The sequence below is a fragment of the Dasypus novemcinctus genome, chromosome 3 (assembly GCF_030445035.2).
Source record: "Dasypus novemcinctus isolate mDasNov1 chromosome 3, mDasNov1.1.hap2, whole genome shotgun sequence".
Taxonomy (NCBI): domain Eukaryota; kingdom Metazoa; phylum Chordata; class Mammalia; order Cingulata; family Dasypodidae; genus Dasypus; species Dasypus novemcinctus.
This window is the reverse complement of record NC_080675.1, coordinates 132,225,547-132,243,432: the sequence shown is the minus strand read 5'-3', so window position 1 is coordinate 132,243,432 and position 17,886 is coordinate 132,225,547. Positions and strand designations below refer to the sequence as shown.

The window sequence follows — 17,886 nt, the reverse complement described above, 5'->3', positions numbered from 1 at the left end:
AGTGATTACATTGGAATATCAGTAGGAAACTTGCACATGATGTATTTGAGAATGAACTATAACTGAGCTGAATGTACTTTGCTTTGGAAATTGACTTAGAACTCACTGTTCCCCCTGCCTGGTTCCCAAGTTATTTCTTACCTTTTTTTTTTTTTTTTTTGTTCAGGACTGAGGATGCCTTAAAAGCACAAAAGATACTGTCTATGTGGTTGTTAGCTCTTTTTGGTATTCTTTTAATAACATTTTACAAGAAAATTTTTGAACTGTCCCCAAAGTTAAAATGATATCTGTTATTCATAGAAAGAGTAATACTTTCTTAGTTAGAATATGTGATTGTTAGATATGTAATGACTATGAAGGTGGGAGAATCATTGAATTTGGACCTGGGTTTTAAACCAAATAATTGGGCAGTTGACTATCTTAGATCTCCTTAAACATATGTTAATCATTTTTGTACTCCTGTGCTTGGTGCACACTAGATGTTCAATTAATGTCTTTTAAGTAAAAGATCCTTTCTGGCACCATGTTATATTAATAATAGGTGCATAGGCTAGGAATCACAGTAGAATTCGAATTTTCCTCTGGTATTTGTCAACTCCTAGACTTTTCTTGGTTCTCTATTTCTCTGCTTTCAATTCAGATCCAGTTCTCCCCCCTCCCCCATTATCTCTAAGAATGAATTGCAATGTGTTGTACTTGTGTACTATAGAAGACACAAAGTATGCAGAAAAATCTGCTAATGGGATCTCAAAAGTATGTTATACTGAATATATGTTGTACCAGGCCACACTTGTAGATTTTTTAGCTGATATTTTCTAGATATTAAATCATATCATCTGAAAATATTTTTTTACTTTTCTTCATTGTTTCTAATTTTGACTCAGTTGAATTATTTAGCACTTTAAATGCTCATTTATTCCTATTTTTAAAATAGTTACTATAAATGATTTTTTAAAAAGTCTGTTAATGTGGTAAATTATATGAGGCAATTTCCTCTTGAATTATTCTTTTGTTCTTCTAATAAACCCTATTTATGGTATACTATGTTTAAAAAATTTTACTAAATTCTGTGTGCTTGCTTTTTACAAAGGCTTTTTTAACAACAAAAAAACAAAATAAAAAACCTATGTTCATATTTTAGATAGGATTTAGTGAAATGATTTTACAGTGAATTAGCAATATCCCAGTCTTGTGCTTTGGAACTGATTTATTGTGTACTTTTTTTCTTCTTTATTTTAAGTTTCCATGGATTTCTTATGTGAGTGTAATACATACAGCACATGCCTTCATTTCATATCATTTGTTGACATTCACATGGCAGTGTTTGGTATTGTATGATCCATAATCCCCAAAGAATGTTATTAGGCTGTTGCTGCAACTGTGGGCATTAACCAGGCCAAGTATTAAAATAACAGTGTCAGTTCTGATAAATTGTCTCATTTGTGTTGTGTACACAGTTCATTAATATAGCATAGTTTATTTTGCCTTGCATCATGTTAGGAAAGCTCTCGATACTCTGGTGTTAAGAAGCTATGAAAGGGATGAGGGTCTAGTTTCACTGACTTTCCTTTCCAATGATACCTTTTGAGTTTTTGTCTCCTTTTTGTAGTACACACTGGCAACTTTTCTCATGCTGGGTAGAGTAGGAAGAACCTTAGCAGCTCAGTACTTCAGGGATGGATTGTTGACTGCTACTGATGGCATAGAAATGATAGGATAAAGACTTTTCTTTTTCTCTGTGGAAAAATTGTTTTTGCAAACATGGTATGATTTTTCAAAAATATATTTTAACTGTATTTGCTGATTGCCAGCTATGTTTCTGCCAGTAGATAATGATAAATATCCTTTGGATTTATCAGGGAGTCTTAAAGTTTGAGATGATTCACCAGTAAATTTATTGAGGTCCTGGTTCTTCGTGTCCTTTTCTTTGAATTGGAACTGAAGGCAAGCGTAATTCTTTTTCAGTTTCTTCCCTATTTGATATGTTCATATTTTCTGTATCTTTTGTGTTAGGCTGAACACTGATTTTTTTCACCTATCATTGTATTTCTCCCTTCTTTTTAAAAAAATTGCCTGTTATTTTGTACTTCTCTCCTTTTTGTTTGTTCAGATTCATCAGAAGTTTTTCTTTCTTATTGTTTTTATAAGAATTAACTATTTCTCATTTAAAATTTTTCTGCTGTCATATTTTGCTCTAATTTTATGAACCTAAGTATTTGGTATCTGGTATTCTTTATAAATGAGAAATTTAAAGCAGCATTTCCTACCTGCTTCACAGAGATCTGGTTCCATATCATGTTCTATGAATTTGGTTGTCAACTGCATCTGAAAAACATTGCATGCTGTATTCCCCTTTTAGAGTTTTTCAAGAATATTGTGAGAAATTCTGCCATAAATAAAACTTTAATTTTACAAACCTGCCAGCCCCTGGAATCCTAACTCATTTGAGAGAATCTTGATTTAAGAGCATGAATTCTTAATCCTGGTTGTACATGAGAATTATCCTAGAATTTAGACCAGTTAAATCAGAATCTCTTGAGATAGCTCTTATACATTTGGGTTTTTTAAAGAGCACCAGCTAATTCTGAGGAGCCAGGATTGAAACAATTCCTTTAGAGCAGGGGTTAGCAAACTGTGGCCTGTGGGCTAAGTCCAGCCCTCTGCCTATTTTGCACAGCTCACAAGCTAAGCATGGCTTTTACATTTTATTTTATTTTATTTTTTTGGCTTTTACATTTTAAATGGTTGAAAAAATCAGAAAAAAAATTTTGTGCCATGTAAATATTATATAAAATTCAAATTTCAATGTCCATAAGTAACATTTTATTATAGCCATGTCCATTTATTTTACATATTGTCTATGGCTGCTTTTGCTACACACACAGACTGGCCTAAAAGCCTAAAATATTTAGGTATCTGGCCTTTTATTGTAAATATTTGTGAAGCCCTGATCTAAAGTGTAGTCCTCTGACCAGCATCAGAATCACCCAGGAATCTGATAGAAATGTTCGTTCTCAGACCCACCAAATCAGTAGTGTTAATGAGCATAGTAAAATGTGGGAACCATTGTTTTAATTTAAGTTCCTGCAATGTAGTGACTCCCTTTATAAAAACCTTGTTAAAAAATTTTTTTTTCTTTAACTTTGTGATCCTGCAGTCTTGAAAGTAATAAGATGCTGTAACTATCTGGACCTCTTCATTGCCTAGTAAATTAGTCCACATATATTTCACTTGTATAATTTTAACAACAAAGATGAAGTAATGTCACAGGACTTAACATTTGGCAAGAGCTCAGTATACGTTTGCTAAATGAATGAAGTAGATTTCTTAAAAGAAATCCATATGGAAAAGAATAAAAATTGTGCATATTCTCAATTTTGAAACTGTGATGTTTTCAGGGTCCCCCAGTCAGATTATCCAGACTGAGCTTAAAGTAACTAAAAGATCAGTAGCCATTTTCTTTCTTTTTAGCAAGTTGGTGTAAGGGTTGACTCATGGGGTGTTGAAGAGTAAGGGAGAACTTAGTCCTGGTCGAGATCATAGGATTTTCTGAAAGATAGAGAGAAAGCTTTCTGCCCCTACAGAAATGGCATAACCTTTATCACCACAAGGAACTGTGGGCCCCACATGGTTTGTGATTAACAGAAAATTTCAAATACATTTATTGTCAGTCAAAGAGACACTCTTCTCTTTGACCCTTAAGTTTTACTTAACACACTTGTATGTATTATAAGTAGACTTTGGCATTCAATTTGTACTCATTATATGCTTGTTTAATTAATAACAGTTCTTCTTTTCATACTTAAAGGATGGACAAATTATGATCTTTTCTTTTAAGATGGAACACATATTTTCCATTTGCTAGTATTGTTGGTATTCTTTACCCAGATATTATAGTAAGTATAAAAGAGAAAACATATGACTTAACATTTAACTCACTCCCTAACTCCCTTTTTTTCCTTTAACTTTTTATGTTGAGATAATTTCAAAGTCACAAGACAGTTGTAAAAGTAATACAAAACCCACACAGAGAACAACATACCTCCACTCAATGCCTAGATCTACCAACTTTTAATATTTTGCTACATTTCCCATATCATTTCTTCCTTCCATCCATTCATCCATTCATCCGTTCATCCATCCATCCATCCATTGTGTAAACATATGAGCATAGATTCATGCTTCTTGAACATGTAATACTTCCATATATATTTCCTAAGAAAGAGGATATTAACTTATGTAACCACCATAATTTAAGAGCAGTTATCAAGTTGAAGAAATTTAACACTGATAAAAAGCAAACAATATCTGTATTCCAGTTTTTCCATATGTCCTAGTAGTATCCTTTCTGGCATTTTCTCCTACATTGTTAGATCCAGTCCAGGATCATGTATTGCATTTAATTATCATTGTCTCTTAGTCTCTCTCTCTTTTCAATTGTAGAAACATATATGCCACATAAAATTTCCCATTTCAGCTATTCCCAAGCATATAATTCTATGGAATTAATCACATTCACAGTGTTGTGCTACTCTCTACCCCATCCATTTCCAGAACTTTATTAATCACCAAAAACAGAAACCCTGCACCTATTATACTTTAGCTCCCCATTCCCCCTTACCCTCACCCCTGGACACCTGCACTCTACTTTCTGTCTCTATGAAGTTGCCTATTTAATTATTTCATATACGTGGACTTAAACAATATCTGTTCCTTTGTTCCCGATCTGTTTCACTCAACATGGTATCTTCAGTGTTCATCCATGTTGTAGCATGTGTCAGAACTTCATTCCTCTTTATGGTTGAATTATATTCCATATATACACATTTACTGTTTATCCATATTCATTTGTTGATGGTCATTTGTTTTTTTCCCATCTTTCAGCTATTGTGAATAATACTCCTGTGAACACTTGATATACAATAATCTGTTCAAGTTTCTTCTTTTAATTACTTTAGGTATTTACCTAGAAGTGGGATTCCTGGGTCATACAGTAATTCCGTGTTTAAATTTTTGAGGAACTACCAAACTGTTTTCCGTAGTGGCTGCACTATTCCCACCAACAATGTACTGTATTCTCTGCCTTCTTAGTAATAGTAATCCATGTTAGTGTGAGGTGATTTTGATTTGCATTTCCCTAATTACAGTAATGTTAAGCATTTTTCATGTGCTCATTGGCTATTTGTATATCTTCTTTGGAGAAATGTCTATTCAAGTAATTCCCCCTCCCCGCCCCCTTTAAAAATTAGATTTTGTTTTTTTGTTGAGTAATATGAGTCTTTATATATTCTGGGTAATAAGTCTTTATCATATATATGGTTTCCAAATACTTTCTACCATCCTATTGGTTGCCTCTTCACTCTCTTAATAATATCCTCTGCAGAAAAATTTTTAATTTTGATGAAGTCCAATTTATCTGTTTTTCTTTTGTTGCTTGTACTTTTGGTGTAAAATTTAAGACTCTATTGCCTAATAAAAGTTCTTGAAGATATTTCCCTATTTTCTCTTATAAGAGTTTGATAGTCTAACTCTCATATTTAGGTGGTTGATCCATTTTGAGTTAATTTTTGTATATGGTATGAGGATAAGGTATTTTTATTCTTTGGCATACAAATATTAAATTTCCCAGCAGCATTTTTTTTTTTTTTTTAAGATTTATTTCTTTCCCCTTTCCCCCCACCCCCGTTGTCTGTTTTGTGTCCATTCGCAGTGTGCTCTTCTGTGTTCAACTGCATTCTTGTCAGTGGCACCAGGAATCTGTGTCTCTTTTTGTTGCGTCATCTTGCTGCATCAGCTCTTCTATCTTGCAGCACCACTCCTGGGCAGACTGCGCTTTTTTTTGCATGGGGCGGCTCTCCTTGTGGGGCGCACTCCTTATGCATGGGGCTCCCCTACGCGGGGGACACCCCTGCATGGCACGGCACTCCTTGCACACATCAGCACTGTGCGTGGGCCAGCTCACCACACTGGTCAGGAGGCCCTGGGTTTGAACCCTGGACCTCCTGTATGGTAGGCACATGCTCTATCAGTTGAGCTAAATCTGCTTCCCATGCAGCATTTGTTGAAGAGACTATTCTTTCCTCATCGAGTAGAGTGAGCACCCTTGCTAAAAATCATTTTGGCCATTGATGTATGCATGTTTATTTCTGTGTTCTCAGTTCTATTCCGTTGTTCTATATGTCTGTCCTTGTACCAGTATTGCACTATTTTGATTATGGTAGTTTTGTGATAAGTTTTGAAACCGGGAACTTTGAATCCTCCAGCTTTGTCTTTTTCAACATGACTTTGGCTATTTGGGGTCCTGTGTCCTTCCATATGAATATGTTGATTAGCTTTTCCATTTCTGTAAAGAAAGCTCTTGGCATTTTGATTGGGATTGCATTAAATCTGTATATTGCTTTGGGTAGTATTGACCTCTTAATGATGATCTTCCAATCCATGAGCACAGAATATCTATTATAGACTTCTTTAATTTCTTTCAGTAATAATTTGTTTTCCACATTCAAGTCTGTTTATTCCTCAATATTTTCTTGATAACATTTTCGGATTGTTCACTGCTGGTATATAAAAGTACCACTGATTTTTAGGTATTGATCTTGTCACCCACTACTTTTGTTAAATTATCCCTTAGATCTAGTAGCTTTCCTATAGGTTCTTCAGGATTTTCTCTATATAAGATAATGTTATCTATGAATAGGGAGTTTTACTTCTTCCTTTCCAATTTGAATGCCTTTTATTTCTATTTCTTGCCTAATTGCTTTGGCTAGCACTGCTAGTATAATGTTGAAGAGCAGTGGTGATTGCACACATCCTTTTCTTATTCCTGATCTTAGGGGGAAGACTTTCAATCTTTCATCTTTGCATAGGATGTTAGCTGTGGGTTTTTATCAATTGAGGTTGTTCCCTTCTACTTTTATTTTTTTATTTTTTATTTTCAAGAAAGAGTGGTGGATTTTGTCAAATGCCCTTTCTGCATCAAGAGAATCATGTCCCCCCCACCCCCACCCTTCTTTCATTCCATCAATGTGTTTTCTTAAGTTGATTGATTTTATGTTGAACTATCACTTGGAATCCTGGGGTAAATTCCACTTGGTTTTGGTGTATAATCCTTTTAATGTGAAGTTGGATTCAGTTTGCTAGGTATTTTGTTGAGGATTTTTGCATATTCATAAGGTATAGCGTTCTGTAATTTTCCTTTTCTTGTGCTTTCTTTATCTGACTTTGGTAATAGGGTGATGCTGGCCTCATAGAATCCTCTTCAATACTTACATTGTGGTAAGCTGATGTGAGGGTTCATGGTTCAAAGTTGTAAATATTTCGTGTGATGTTTTATTAGTATGAAGTATCTTAAAACAAAATTTGAAGATTTGGAATCGTAAAATAGACTTGGAATTTATTGAGAGTGGAAACAGTTTTTCTATAAATAAGATTTTACCTGTAATTTTTTGAATGTTTCTTTGTTGATTTGCTTTTTATGTTTTAAGATAAAAGTGAAGTTTGTGGTTTCTTCTTAGACTGGGTTAACTTTGCATGCTGCTTATTAAATATGACTGTTAACCTTACATAAATAGATGATATATATCATATAGAAAATGAAAACTAAAATATATCATATAAAAATACTTTCATAACAGTTGTTTGGGTCTCAAATTCCAAATGAAATGGAAGAGGAACAGGAAAAGGGAGCTCAAAAGGCAGAGTTTCATCTAGAAAAAGGAAATACATAGAGACAAAAAGTAGATTAGAAATTATCAGGGGTTGGGAGATGGGGAATACAGATTGCTGAATCTGCATGGATATAGACTTTCTGTTTAGGGTGATGAAAAAGTTTTGGTAATGGGTGGTATGATGGTAGCACAAATTGTAAATGTAATTAATGCCATTGAATTGTGCACTTAAAAATGAATAAAATGGCTAATGTACCACAATGAAAATATAAAGTAAGAAATGAAGAATTTCAGCCTTAAATTTGATAGAGGGATTTAAGTTAAGGAGTTTTTAAAATCCATCTACAGGTAGACTTTAAAGCAGGTTTTATATCTTCTAAGCCATTGCAGAGTATAAAAGCAAACAAAGCATAGTCTATATAGTAAGAGGCAAAAAAACAAAACAAAACAAAATGTCTAAACCAGAAATATTTAACAAAATGCAATATAATATTGCGTGGAATCTATATGCAGGATGATGCCAGTTTTATATACGTGTTTTTGTGTATGATATTGTTATATATAGAAAAGTGTTGAAAGGAAAATAAGATTGAACAGTCTCCTAAGAGGTGGAATTATGGTGGTTTCTATTTTCTCCTTTAAGCTTTTTTTCATATTTAAAAAATTAATACATGTGCATGTATATGATAAGTATACAACTCCCATCTGATAGATGTTTTTTAAAAAATAAAATGTAATATATTCTATTCTAAAGTATTTTCTAGTTTTTCACTGGAAAATTCAATTATTTCTAGGCATATTGGTGGGCAGTATTACTTATGGGAATTGCCCTGATCATGTTAATGGCTGGATTTATTAAGATATGCAGTGTTCATACTCCAAGTAGTAATCCAAAGTTACCTCCTCCTAAACCACTTCCAGGTAAGAAAATTTGAACAAGGATATATAACTCAGGTAGAACTGAATTATAAATGTGTCTTTAGTAACTATTTTCTGTACTTTCTCTATGGGAATGGGATTATTGGATGAATGATTTAGTTGAAATCCAAGTATGCTACTTATCTGTCCAATCTAGCTGCCAAATGAATGATAACATATCCTGAGTGTCTAAAAGTATTTTGACCTAGAAATTTTGATTTTTACTCTGTACTTCTTTGTTTCTTGTTCTTGTTTCATGTTTTAATACTGTCTCTTGTTTTTATTACAGTTGTTAAGCTAGTTTTAATTTATTGGTCTTTCTATTCTAATAGCTGTGTTTCTGTTATTGTTAACATTCGTGCTCTTCAAATATTTTCTAGAAATGAGCTCCCTAGGACGAATATGATTATGGGAACATACAGAGGACAGAGTCCATGATATTAGTTTAGATTAACCTGTCCAATACTTGTATCTGTTGAGCACTTAAAATATATCTAGTCTCAACTGAGATGTGTTATAAAATATTTCATTAATCTTTATATTGACTATGTGTTAAAATATTTTGATTATATTGGGTTAAATAAAATATATCATTAAATTAATTTTACCTGTTTTTATTTTTCTTATTGTGGATACTAGAAAATTAAAAATTATATCTGTGGTTCATATTATATTTTTGTTTGACAGCAGTGGTTTGAACCTTTCTTACTGAAATGACAGCTTAGTTTTTAAAAATTAAAAAGCATATAGTAAATCTATTTTGCTTTTATTTGTAACTCATAGGCACTTTAAAGAGGAGGAGACCTCCACAGCCCATTCAGCAACCCCAGCGTCAGAGGCCCCGGGAGAGTTATCAAATGGGACACATGAGACGTTAACTGCAGCTTTGCCTTGGTTCTTCCTAGTGCCTACAATGGGAAAACTTCACTCCAAAGAGAAACCTATTAAGTCATCATCCCCAAACTAAACCCTCACAAATAACAGTCGAAGAAAAAATGGCAAGAGATCATGTCCTCAGACCAGGTGGAATTACTTAAAATTTGAAGCCTGAAAATTCCAATTTGGGGCGGGGGTGGAAAAGGAACCCAGTTTTCTTATAGACAGATATTTTTAACCTAATGGCACAAAGTCTTAGAATATTATTCTGTGCCCTGTGTTCCCTGTTCTTCATTGCTGCATTTTCTTCACTTGCAGGCAAACTTGGCTCTCGATAAACTTTTCTCACAAATTGAAATATATATATATATATTTTTGTTTTGTTTTGTTTTATTCAACTGCCAGTCAAGGCTAGGAGGCTCAACCACCTCAACATTGGAGACATCCCTTGCCAATGTACATACCTTGTTATATGCAGACATGTATTTCTTACGTACACTGTACTTCTGTGTGCAATTATAAACAGAAATTGCAATATGGATGTTTCTTTGTATTATAAAATTTTTCCGCTTTTAATGAAAAATTACTGTTTAATTGACATACTCAGGATAACAGAGAATGGTGGTATTCAGTGGTCCAGGATTCTGTAAGGCTTTACATAGGTAGCTTTGAAATGAGAATCAATTTACCCTTTTCTTATGATGGAGTTGGTTCTGATATTCATTTTATCTTTTTCTAATGGCTGCTAAGAGCACATGAGTCACTACGCTGAAGAACGCATTTAAAGAAGTGTGCAAACTGGACATATGCAGCGTACTACTTCAGAATTAGTTCTTTATGTAAATGTCTGACTTCTTACTTATTTTAAACTTTCTAATTCAATTCCATTTTTGAATTGATAGGTGAAATTTTGTTCATGTTTTGGCAGAAATTATGTCATTGAAATGATTTTTTATTTGTAGCCTACTTATTTGTATTTTCCATATGTTTAAGGTATGCTAATTATGTTTTTGTCTGTTATGGAGAAGAAAAGCTGTGTCTTTATTATATCTAAATATTTGAAGTTACTTCAGCAAATCATCACTGATCATTGGTAACCACTAAATAAGAATAATTTTGCTCAACTAGTAGTTCAAATTGTGGATAGGCCTTCTGACATTTTTTTCCCTTAAAATATTTTAACAAAAATGAAGGTAAAACAGCACAATGTCCTATTTCAAATTTATTTTTTAAACAGATGTAAATAATTGGCATTGTAAAGAAAGAAAGCAAAAGCACTTAAGGTATTAACAGGCTTATTCCTATGCAGGAAATGGAAAGGGGGCATTACAAAAAAAAATTTTAAGCTTGTGACATATTTATTGCTTCTGTTTTCCAGCTACATTACTTAAATTAGAAGTAAACAGCTATTGTTTTTCTTGGCTTTACATAGGAGGCAAATTTAGGGAAGGTTGAAAAGATTTCTGTGTTTTGGCTTTTTTTTTTCCTTTTTTTTCTTAAGAGTATAAGGTTTACACAATCATTCTCATAATGTGACGCAAGCCAGCAAGGCCAAAAATGCTAGAGAAAATAATGGGATCTCTTCCTTGTAAACTTGTACAGTATGTGATGACTTTTTTCAAAATACAGCTTTTTGTACATGATTTAGAGACAAATTTTGTACATGAAACCCCAGATAGACTATAAATAATTCTAAACAAACAAGTAGGTAGATATGTATGTAATTGCTTTTAAATCATTTAAATGCCTTTGTTTTTGGACCGTGCAAAGGTTGGAAGTGGGTTTGCATTTCTAAAATGGTGACTTTTATTCTGCAAGAGTTCTTAATAACTTCTTGAGTATGGTAGACTTTGGAACATGTAAAATTTTTGCTTGTAATGTTATCCTGTGGTAGGGTTTTGGCAGGTACATACTGCCCTATTTTATTTTGAGTCTAAGTTAAATGTTTTCTGAAATGAGATATGTGCACTGAACTCTTTCCACTGCAAATCAAGATGTGGTAAAACAAAAGGATCAAGACAAATGAGATCTAATACTACTGTCAGTTTAATGTCCACTGTGTTTTATACAGTATCTTTTTGTTCACTTTGGAAATTTTTACTAAAAATTGCAAAAAATAAAGTATTGTGCAAAGATGTAAGGTTTTTTGAAACTTGAAATGCATTAATAAATAGACTTGATGAAATTAACTTGAAGGTTCCATACTCTTTGAATTCTGAAAACTGTCAAAAGAACCTCCCCACAAGGATTATTAAATTAAAATATTGTTAAGCAGAAAGGATGTATATTCCCACAGAAGTGTATTTATTCCTAGATTTGAAGTTCATGTAGAAAATTTACAGTGAGATATCTTTGTAAACACAAATGAATATTTTAAGTAACTCAGCTAATTTCAAGTGTTTTATATTAGAAAAAGTGTTCTTCAGAGAGCTGAGTCTTTTTGGAAATTTGTGGTCTTATATATATTTTACAAAGTTTTGAATGCTAAATACCTCATTTATTTTAAAAGTCTAACTTAATGATAAGCATATTTTAAATTATGGAGCCAACATTTTCCTGCCTTGTCACATTCATAGGACATAATGAAAAAAAGGACATTTCAGTGTTATCTAGAAAAAAAATTGGACAGAAGAAATCAGAATATGTAAATGGTGCCCTACACAGAATAATTTACCTTCAATTTTTAAAAAAACTGAGCCAAGTATAAATAAATAATATTTGTTAAATGAGTTAAGTATGCAGTGCTTTTTAAACTTATTTTGTTAATGTAGGAGCAACAAATTCATATTATGTTCAATTTTGTTTATTCATGAAACCATCAATACTGATTATTTGATAGTTGCAAATTCACTTTACTTTCAATTGAATGCTTAAAATTTGTTGTCTAGAACATTGCTCCTCCCCAGTTTTCTGTATTCAGGAAACAACTCACAAACAAAATAGCAATAAAATAAAATGAGGTGGGAAGCAGATGTGGCTCAACTGATAGAGCGTCTGCCTACCATATGGGAGATCCAGGGTTCAAACCCAGGGCCTCCTGGCCCATGTGGTGCTGGCCCATGTGTGGCGCTGCTGCATGTAAGGAGTGCTGTGCATGCAGGGGTGTCCCTCGCTTAGGAGAGTCCCACATGCAAGGAGTGCGCCTTGTATTGAGCCACCCAGCACAAGAAAAGCGCAGCCTACCCAGGGAGTGGCACTGCACACATGGAAAGCTGACATAGCAAGATGACACAACCAAAAAGAGACACAGATTCCCGGTGCCGAGAATACAAGTGGACACAGAAGAACACACAACACGGGAGGGAAGGGGAGAGAAAGAAATAAAAAATCTTAAAAAAATAAAAAATAAAAATAAAATGATGATGGAAAGGACATATCTTTTTCACAGGAAAAAGGCCATATCTGATCAGTTTAGTTTTCTGAGGTGTCATCAGCACTTTGTGCTTTTCATGTTCACTTTATGTCTGGTTAATGAAACCTGAAGATTTATCCCAAATCGAGCAAACTCCTCTACTCTTGAGTCTTTGTCTCTGTCCCTTTAGTCTGTATATTTTAAGACCTAATTATTTTTATATATCTAAAAATGGGATTGATGTCCTTGCCAGCTGTAAAATTTTGAGTGTTTGTGTTTGAGAAGGCTTTTAACTTCTCTTTATGTATTTCTAAACCATGGTATAAGAAGAGTCAGTGTAGTGAATGAATTACTTCAAAGCAATAACTGGATAGGCCACCTTCAGTAGTTTAAGAGGAAATATTCATTATTTGGGTTTAAAGGGTCAGGGACTCCCAAAACTGGAGCAAGTTAGATGTTGTTTTAAAGCAATACTAGGGAAACATTTTTAAGAAGTCTTGAAATTATAGTTTCTTCAAAAGTATTATTCTGAAAATAAAACAGATGACCAGTATGCCCCACATAGCTCAGCTTCAGTTTCTGAAATTTTGATTTTATGTTCTTGTTTAAAAACTCCCATTCAAGTCACTTTTCCATTTATTACAACTGTTATTGTTTCTGTATCTAACCCTTTATATTATTAGCATGCAAATGAGCCCTTGTGTTCTATATTGTGTTGTTATACTGATATACATATATCTCAGACCACTATTTTCCGTAGAAATTCATGTATTTCATAATGCTAAGCTTTTCACAGTGTTTCTCCTATAAAAAGCGAGGGGGAAGGCAGAGGATTGTTTTGGAATATGAAGCTCCAGGAACTGGTCCCTCCACCAAAACAACTATTGAACTGGTATGAACTGTATGAATCAACTCTTTTGGGATTCTGGAGTCTAGTAGAATACTTGCAACATCCAGGGAATAGCTGGATGAAGAGCCTGGTAACTATAAGTGAATTTCACCTTCTGTGTAGCAGCAGCCATGCCTCAACTATGTGGCAGGCAGCAGTGAGGACTGTAGCCTGGGTACCTAATATAATTTATTGGTTGTTGGTGCCAGGGTGGGCAATAAGGACCTAGTCCTCAAAAAAAAAAACGGGGGGGGGGGGGGGGATTGTCCGATTGCTGGTCATTGCTTTGATCATCTACTTTAGATCACTGGGGTTGACACTGAGGGTGGCCATTGTTCAAACCCCTTAGGCAGAAGTGGTAGAGGGGTCTTAAAGAGACGGTGCCTCTTTTTTTTCTTTTTTCTTTCTATTCCCTGTTTGGGAGCAATAATTGGAAAAGTCATAAACAGATGGCTCCAGTTCTCAGAAAGAAAAGGAAAAACAAAAAAAAACAGCAGTCCCAGAGGAGTGGGAGAATTAGATTTCCAGGTACAAACAAAAATGACAAGCATACAACGAACAGATACAGAGAGCAAGAGCAAGCGCAAACAATGAGGGGGGTAGGTGGAGAAATAATAAAATCTTTTAAAAAGTATACTGAAATTGTCAAAATCCAAAGACAAAGATTTTTTAAAAGCAGTGAGAAGAAACTAGTCACAAGGGGCCTCAATACGGTTAACAGCCAATTTCTCATCAGAAAGCCTCAAGGCCAGAAAACAGTGGGATGACATGTTTAAAGTCCGGGAAGAAAAATACTCAATTTAAGAATTCTCAATCTGGCAAAATTATCCTTTAAAAATGAAGAAAAGACCTGGTAGCCATGCAGGAAGGATAGGTCCCATGGCATGGCTGAGCCCGAGGCCCACAGTCCTTTGGTAGTGGCTTGGTCACCAGTGTGTGAGCACATAGTCCACTGCCTGCACTGTCCACTCTAGGAGGGGGGATGCACCCGTCCAGGCTCCCCTGTCACTGCCTCACTGCAGCTCAAGCTCTGCAACCTATCTGCAAGCCTCTCCAGAAAGTTGTGAGGAGTGGTTGCAGATGATGATTTATTGGTGCTTTAGGCTCTGATTTTCCAAGATGGTGCAGGTCCCAGCAAACCCACCCCCCAGGGGTCAGGTGCACACTTGGAGCTCGCAGCCATGGCCCCATGGCCCTGCCAGACAGCCAGTGGACCTGCTTTCCCACGAGGAAGTCACTGTGGTGTCGCAGGGGGCTAGAATCAGCTTGGCATCCCTGGAGTCCGTGGCTGAAGTGCCCTGTGCGAGCGAGTGACTATGGCCTACCACAGCGTCCTCGTGGAGTCCATCAGCTGCCACACCTGGAAAAACACTGTACACAGATTGCCATCTGCCCTAACAACCATGAGGTGTACATCTACAAGAAGAGTGGGGCCAAGTGAGTCAAGAGGCATGAGATCAAGGAGCATAATGGGCAGATGGCAGGCATCGACTGGACCCCAAAGAGCAACCGCATTGCAACCTGCAGCACAGACCTCAGTGCCATAGGTGTGGATGCTGAAGAGCCACATATGGAAGCCCACACTGTCATCTTCTGGATCAACCAGGCTTCCTGCTGTGTGTGTAGGACCCCCATGAGAACAAGTTCATGGTAGCGGCTCCCGCATCATTTCCATCTGCTGCTTCAAGCAGCAAAATGACTGGTGGGAGTGCAAGCACCTTGAGGGGTCTAATCACTCCACCTTCCTCAGCCTGGACTGGCACCCCAACAATGTGCTCCTGGCCACTGGCTCCTGCAACATCAAGTGTCGAATCTCCTCACCCTACGTCAAGAGAGTGGAGGATTGGCCGGCACCCACACCGATGGGGCTCCAAGATGCCCTTTGGGGAACTGATCAAGTCCAACAGTAGTTGCAGCTAGGACCATGGTTTCTGCTTCTCTGCTGGAGGGAGCTGTGTGGACTGGGTCAGCCATGACAGCACCATGTGCCTGCCCGGGGCTGACGACAAGGTGGCTGCCACCACCCTGGCAGCAGAAACACTGCTGCTGCGGACCCTCACCATCACAGAAAACAGCCTCACAGCATCAGACCACAACTGCTTCCCTATGTCGTTCACCTGTGACAGTGCCACGGGGACAGTGAACTTCAGCAGCTGGACATGCCCAAGTAGAGCTTGGAGGTTGGCCTGGAAGCAGAGGCCAACCTTGACTCCCTGCACAAGAACAGTGGCAAAAATCTTGGTTCTCAGTGTTGGGGGTAAGGAAGGCCAAGTGCTCACAGTTTTGCACCATGGGCATGGATGGCAGCATGGACATCTAGGCTTGGAATCAGCCCTGAAGGACCTCAAAGTCAAGTGACTTGTGAGGGATATGTTAGCTTCATCCCAGCTGCTGAGGGAATGGGGCAACGAGGGGGTCAGGAGGCTAAGGGTTGCTTTGGTCCATGTGCTTGGGCTGTCCCCACAAATCCCCCAGAGGCTGCTCCCTGGGGAGTGAGGGTGGGAGCAAAGAGCTGATCTTACCTACTGAAGGAACACATGCTTTTTTCTCAGAGAAATGTTTTTGTTTATTGTTTAAAAAAAAAAAAAGCCCCCAAGCACTCTGCTGGTCATGAGCTGCTTCAGTGTATGGAGATAATAAAAATGCAGTCTTTGGGGGGGAAATGAAGGAGAAATTACGGCATTTACAGATAATCATAAGCTGAAGGAGTTCATTACCAGAAGATATTCCTTACAAGAATGACTAAAAGGAGTCCTTCAGGCTGAGATGAAAGAACATGAGACAGTAACTCAAAGCCATAAGAAGAAATAAGAGTATTGATAAATATAACTACATAGGTAAATATAAAAGTCCTGTATTACTGTGCTTTGGGCTTGTAACTGCCTTTTCCTCCCTATATGACTTAAAAGGCAAGTGTGGGAAAGCAGATGTGGCTCAACTGATAGAGCGTCTGCCTACCATATAGGATGTCCAGGGTTTGAACCCAGGGCCTCCTGGCTGTGTGGTGAGCTGGGCCATGCACAGCGCTGCTGAGCGCAAGGAGTGCCCTGCCATGCAGGGGTGTCCCCCATGTAGGGGAGCCTCATGTGCAAGGAGTGTGCCCCATAAGGAGAGCCCGCCTGGCACAAAAAAAGTGCAGCCCCCCAGGAGTGGTGCCGCACACATGGAGAGCTGACGTAGCAAGATGATGCAACAAAAAAAAGAGATACAGAGTCCCAGAGCTGCTGAGAATGCAAGCGGACACAGAAGAACACACAGTGAATGGACATGAGAGCAGACAACAGCAGGGGTGGGGGTGGGGGAATAAATAAAAATCTTTTTTAAAAAAAGGCAAGTGTGTAAGACAAGAGTTAAAACCTATGTTAATGGGCATACAATTTATAAAGGTGTAATCTGAGATAACAATATTAAGAGGGAGGGACTGTAATATATAGGAGTAAAATATATTACTGAAACTATGTTGGTACTCTTTGAACTAGCTTGTTATTAGTTTAAGATGTTAAGGGATGGGAAGCGGACTTGGCCCAGTGGATAGGGTGTCCGTCTACCACATGGGAGATCCGCAGTTCAAACCCTGGGCCTCCTTGACCCGTGTGGAACTGGCCCATGTGCAGTGCTGATGTGTGCAATGAGTGCCGTGCCACACAGGGGTGTCCCCTGCATAGGGGAGCCCCATGCGCAAGTAGTGCGCCCCATAAGGAGAGCCGCCCAGTGTGAAAGAAAGTGCAGCCTGCCCAGGAATGGCACTGCACACATGGAGAGTTGATGCAGCAAGATGATGCAACAAAAAGAAACACAGATTCCCATGCCACTGACAACAACAGAAGTGGATGAAGAGAAGAACACGCAGCAAATGGACACAGAGCAGACAACTGTGGTGGGGGGTGGGGGAAGGGAAGGGAAAAAAGATGTTAAGGGAAATCAAAATGGTACAGTACCAAAAAAAAAAACAATTTAAAAAATGGCAGTAATGAAGTAATTGAGGGGGAAGAAAAACAAGACTCACAGAAAATAAATAGCTAAATGGCAGAAGCAAATCCTTTCTGTAACAGTTTGAAGCTGTACTGCCCAGAGAAGTATGCTCTTAAAAATAATCTATTCCTGTGGGTGTAACCTATTGTAAATAGTGCCTTTTGAGTGGGTTACTTTAGTGAAGGCATGACATAGGGTAGGTCTTAATCCTT

General features: G+C 36.9%; 1 protein-coding gene and 1 pseudogene across 2 annotated transcripts in view; both read left to right on the top strand.

Annotated features, from left to right (window-relative positions):
- The window catches only part of ADAM10 (ADAM metallopeptidase domain 10), a 171,866-nt gene extending 160,216 nt beyond the window's left edge, over positions 1 to 11,650 (top strand). For both annotated transcript variants that reach the window (XM_004452879.3, XM_071214219.1), the window contains exons 15-16: positions 8,462 to 8,588; positions 9,369 to 11,650. In XM_004452879.3, the coding sequence (XP_004452936.1) occupies positions 8,462 to 8,588; positions 9,369 to 9,463 (222 nt within the window). In that variant the 3' untranslated portion in view covers positions 9,464 to 11,650. The remainder of the gene's footprint in view (positions 1 to 8,461; positions 8,589 to 9,368) is intronic.
- Positions 11,651 to 13,965: 2,315 nt separating this feature from the next.
- Positions 13,966 to 17,040, top strand: LOC101418391 (actin-related protein 2/3 complex subunit 1B pseudogene; annotated as a pseudogene).
- The last annotated feature ends 846 nt before the right edge of the window (positions 17,041 to 17,886 follow it).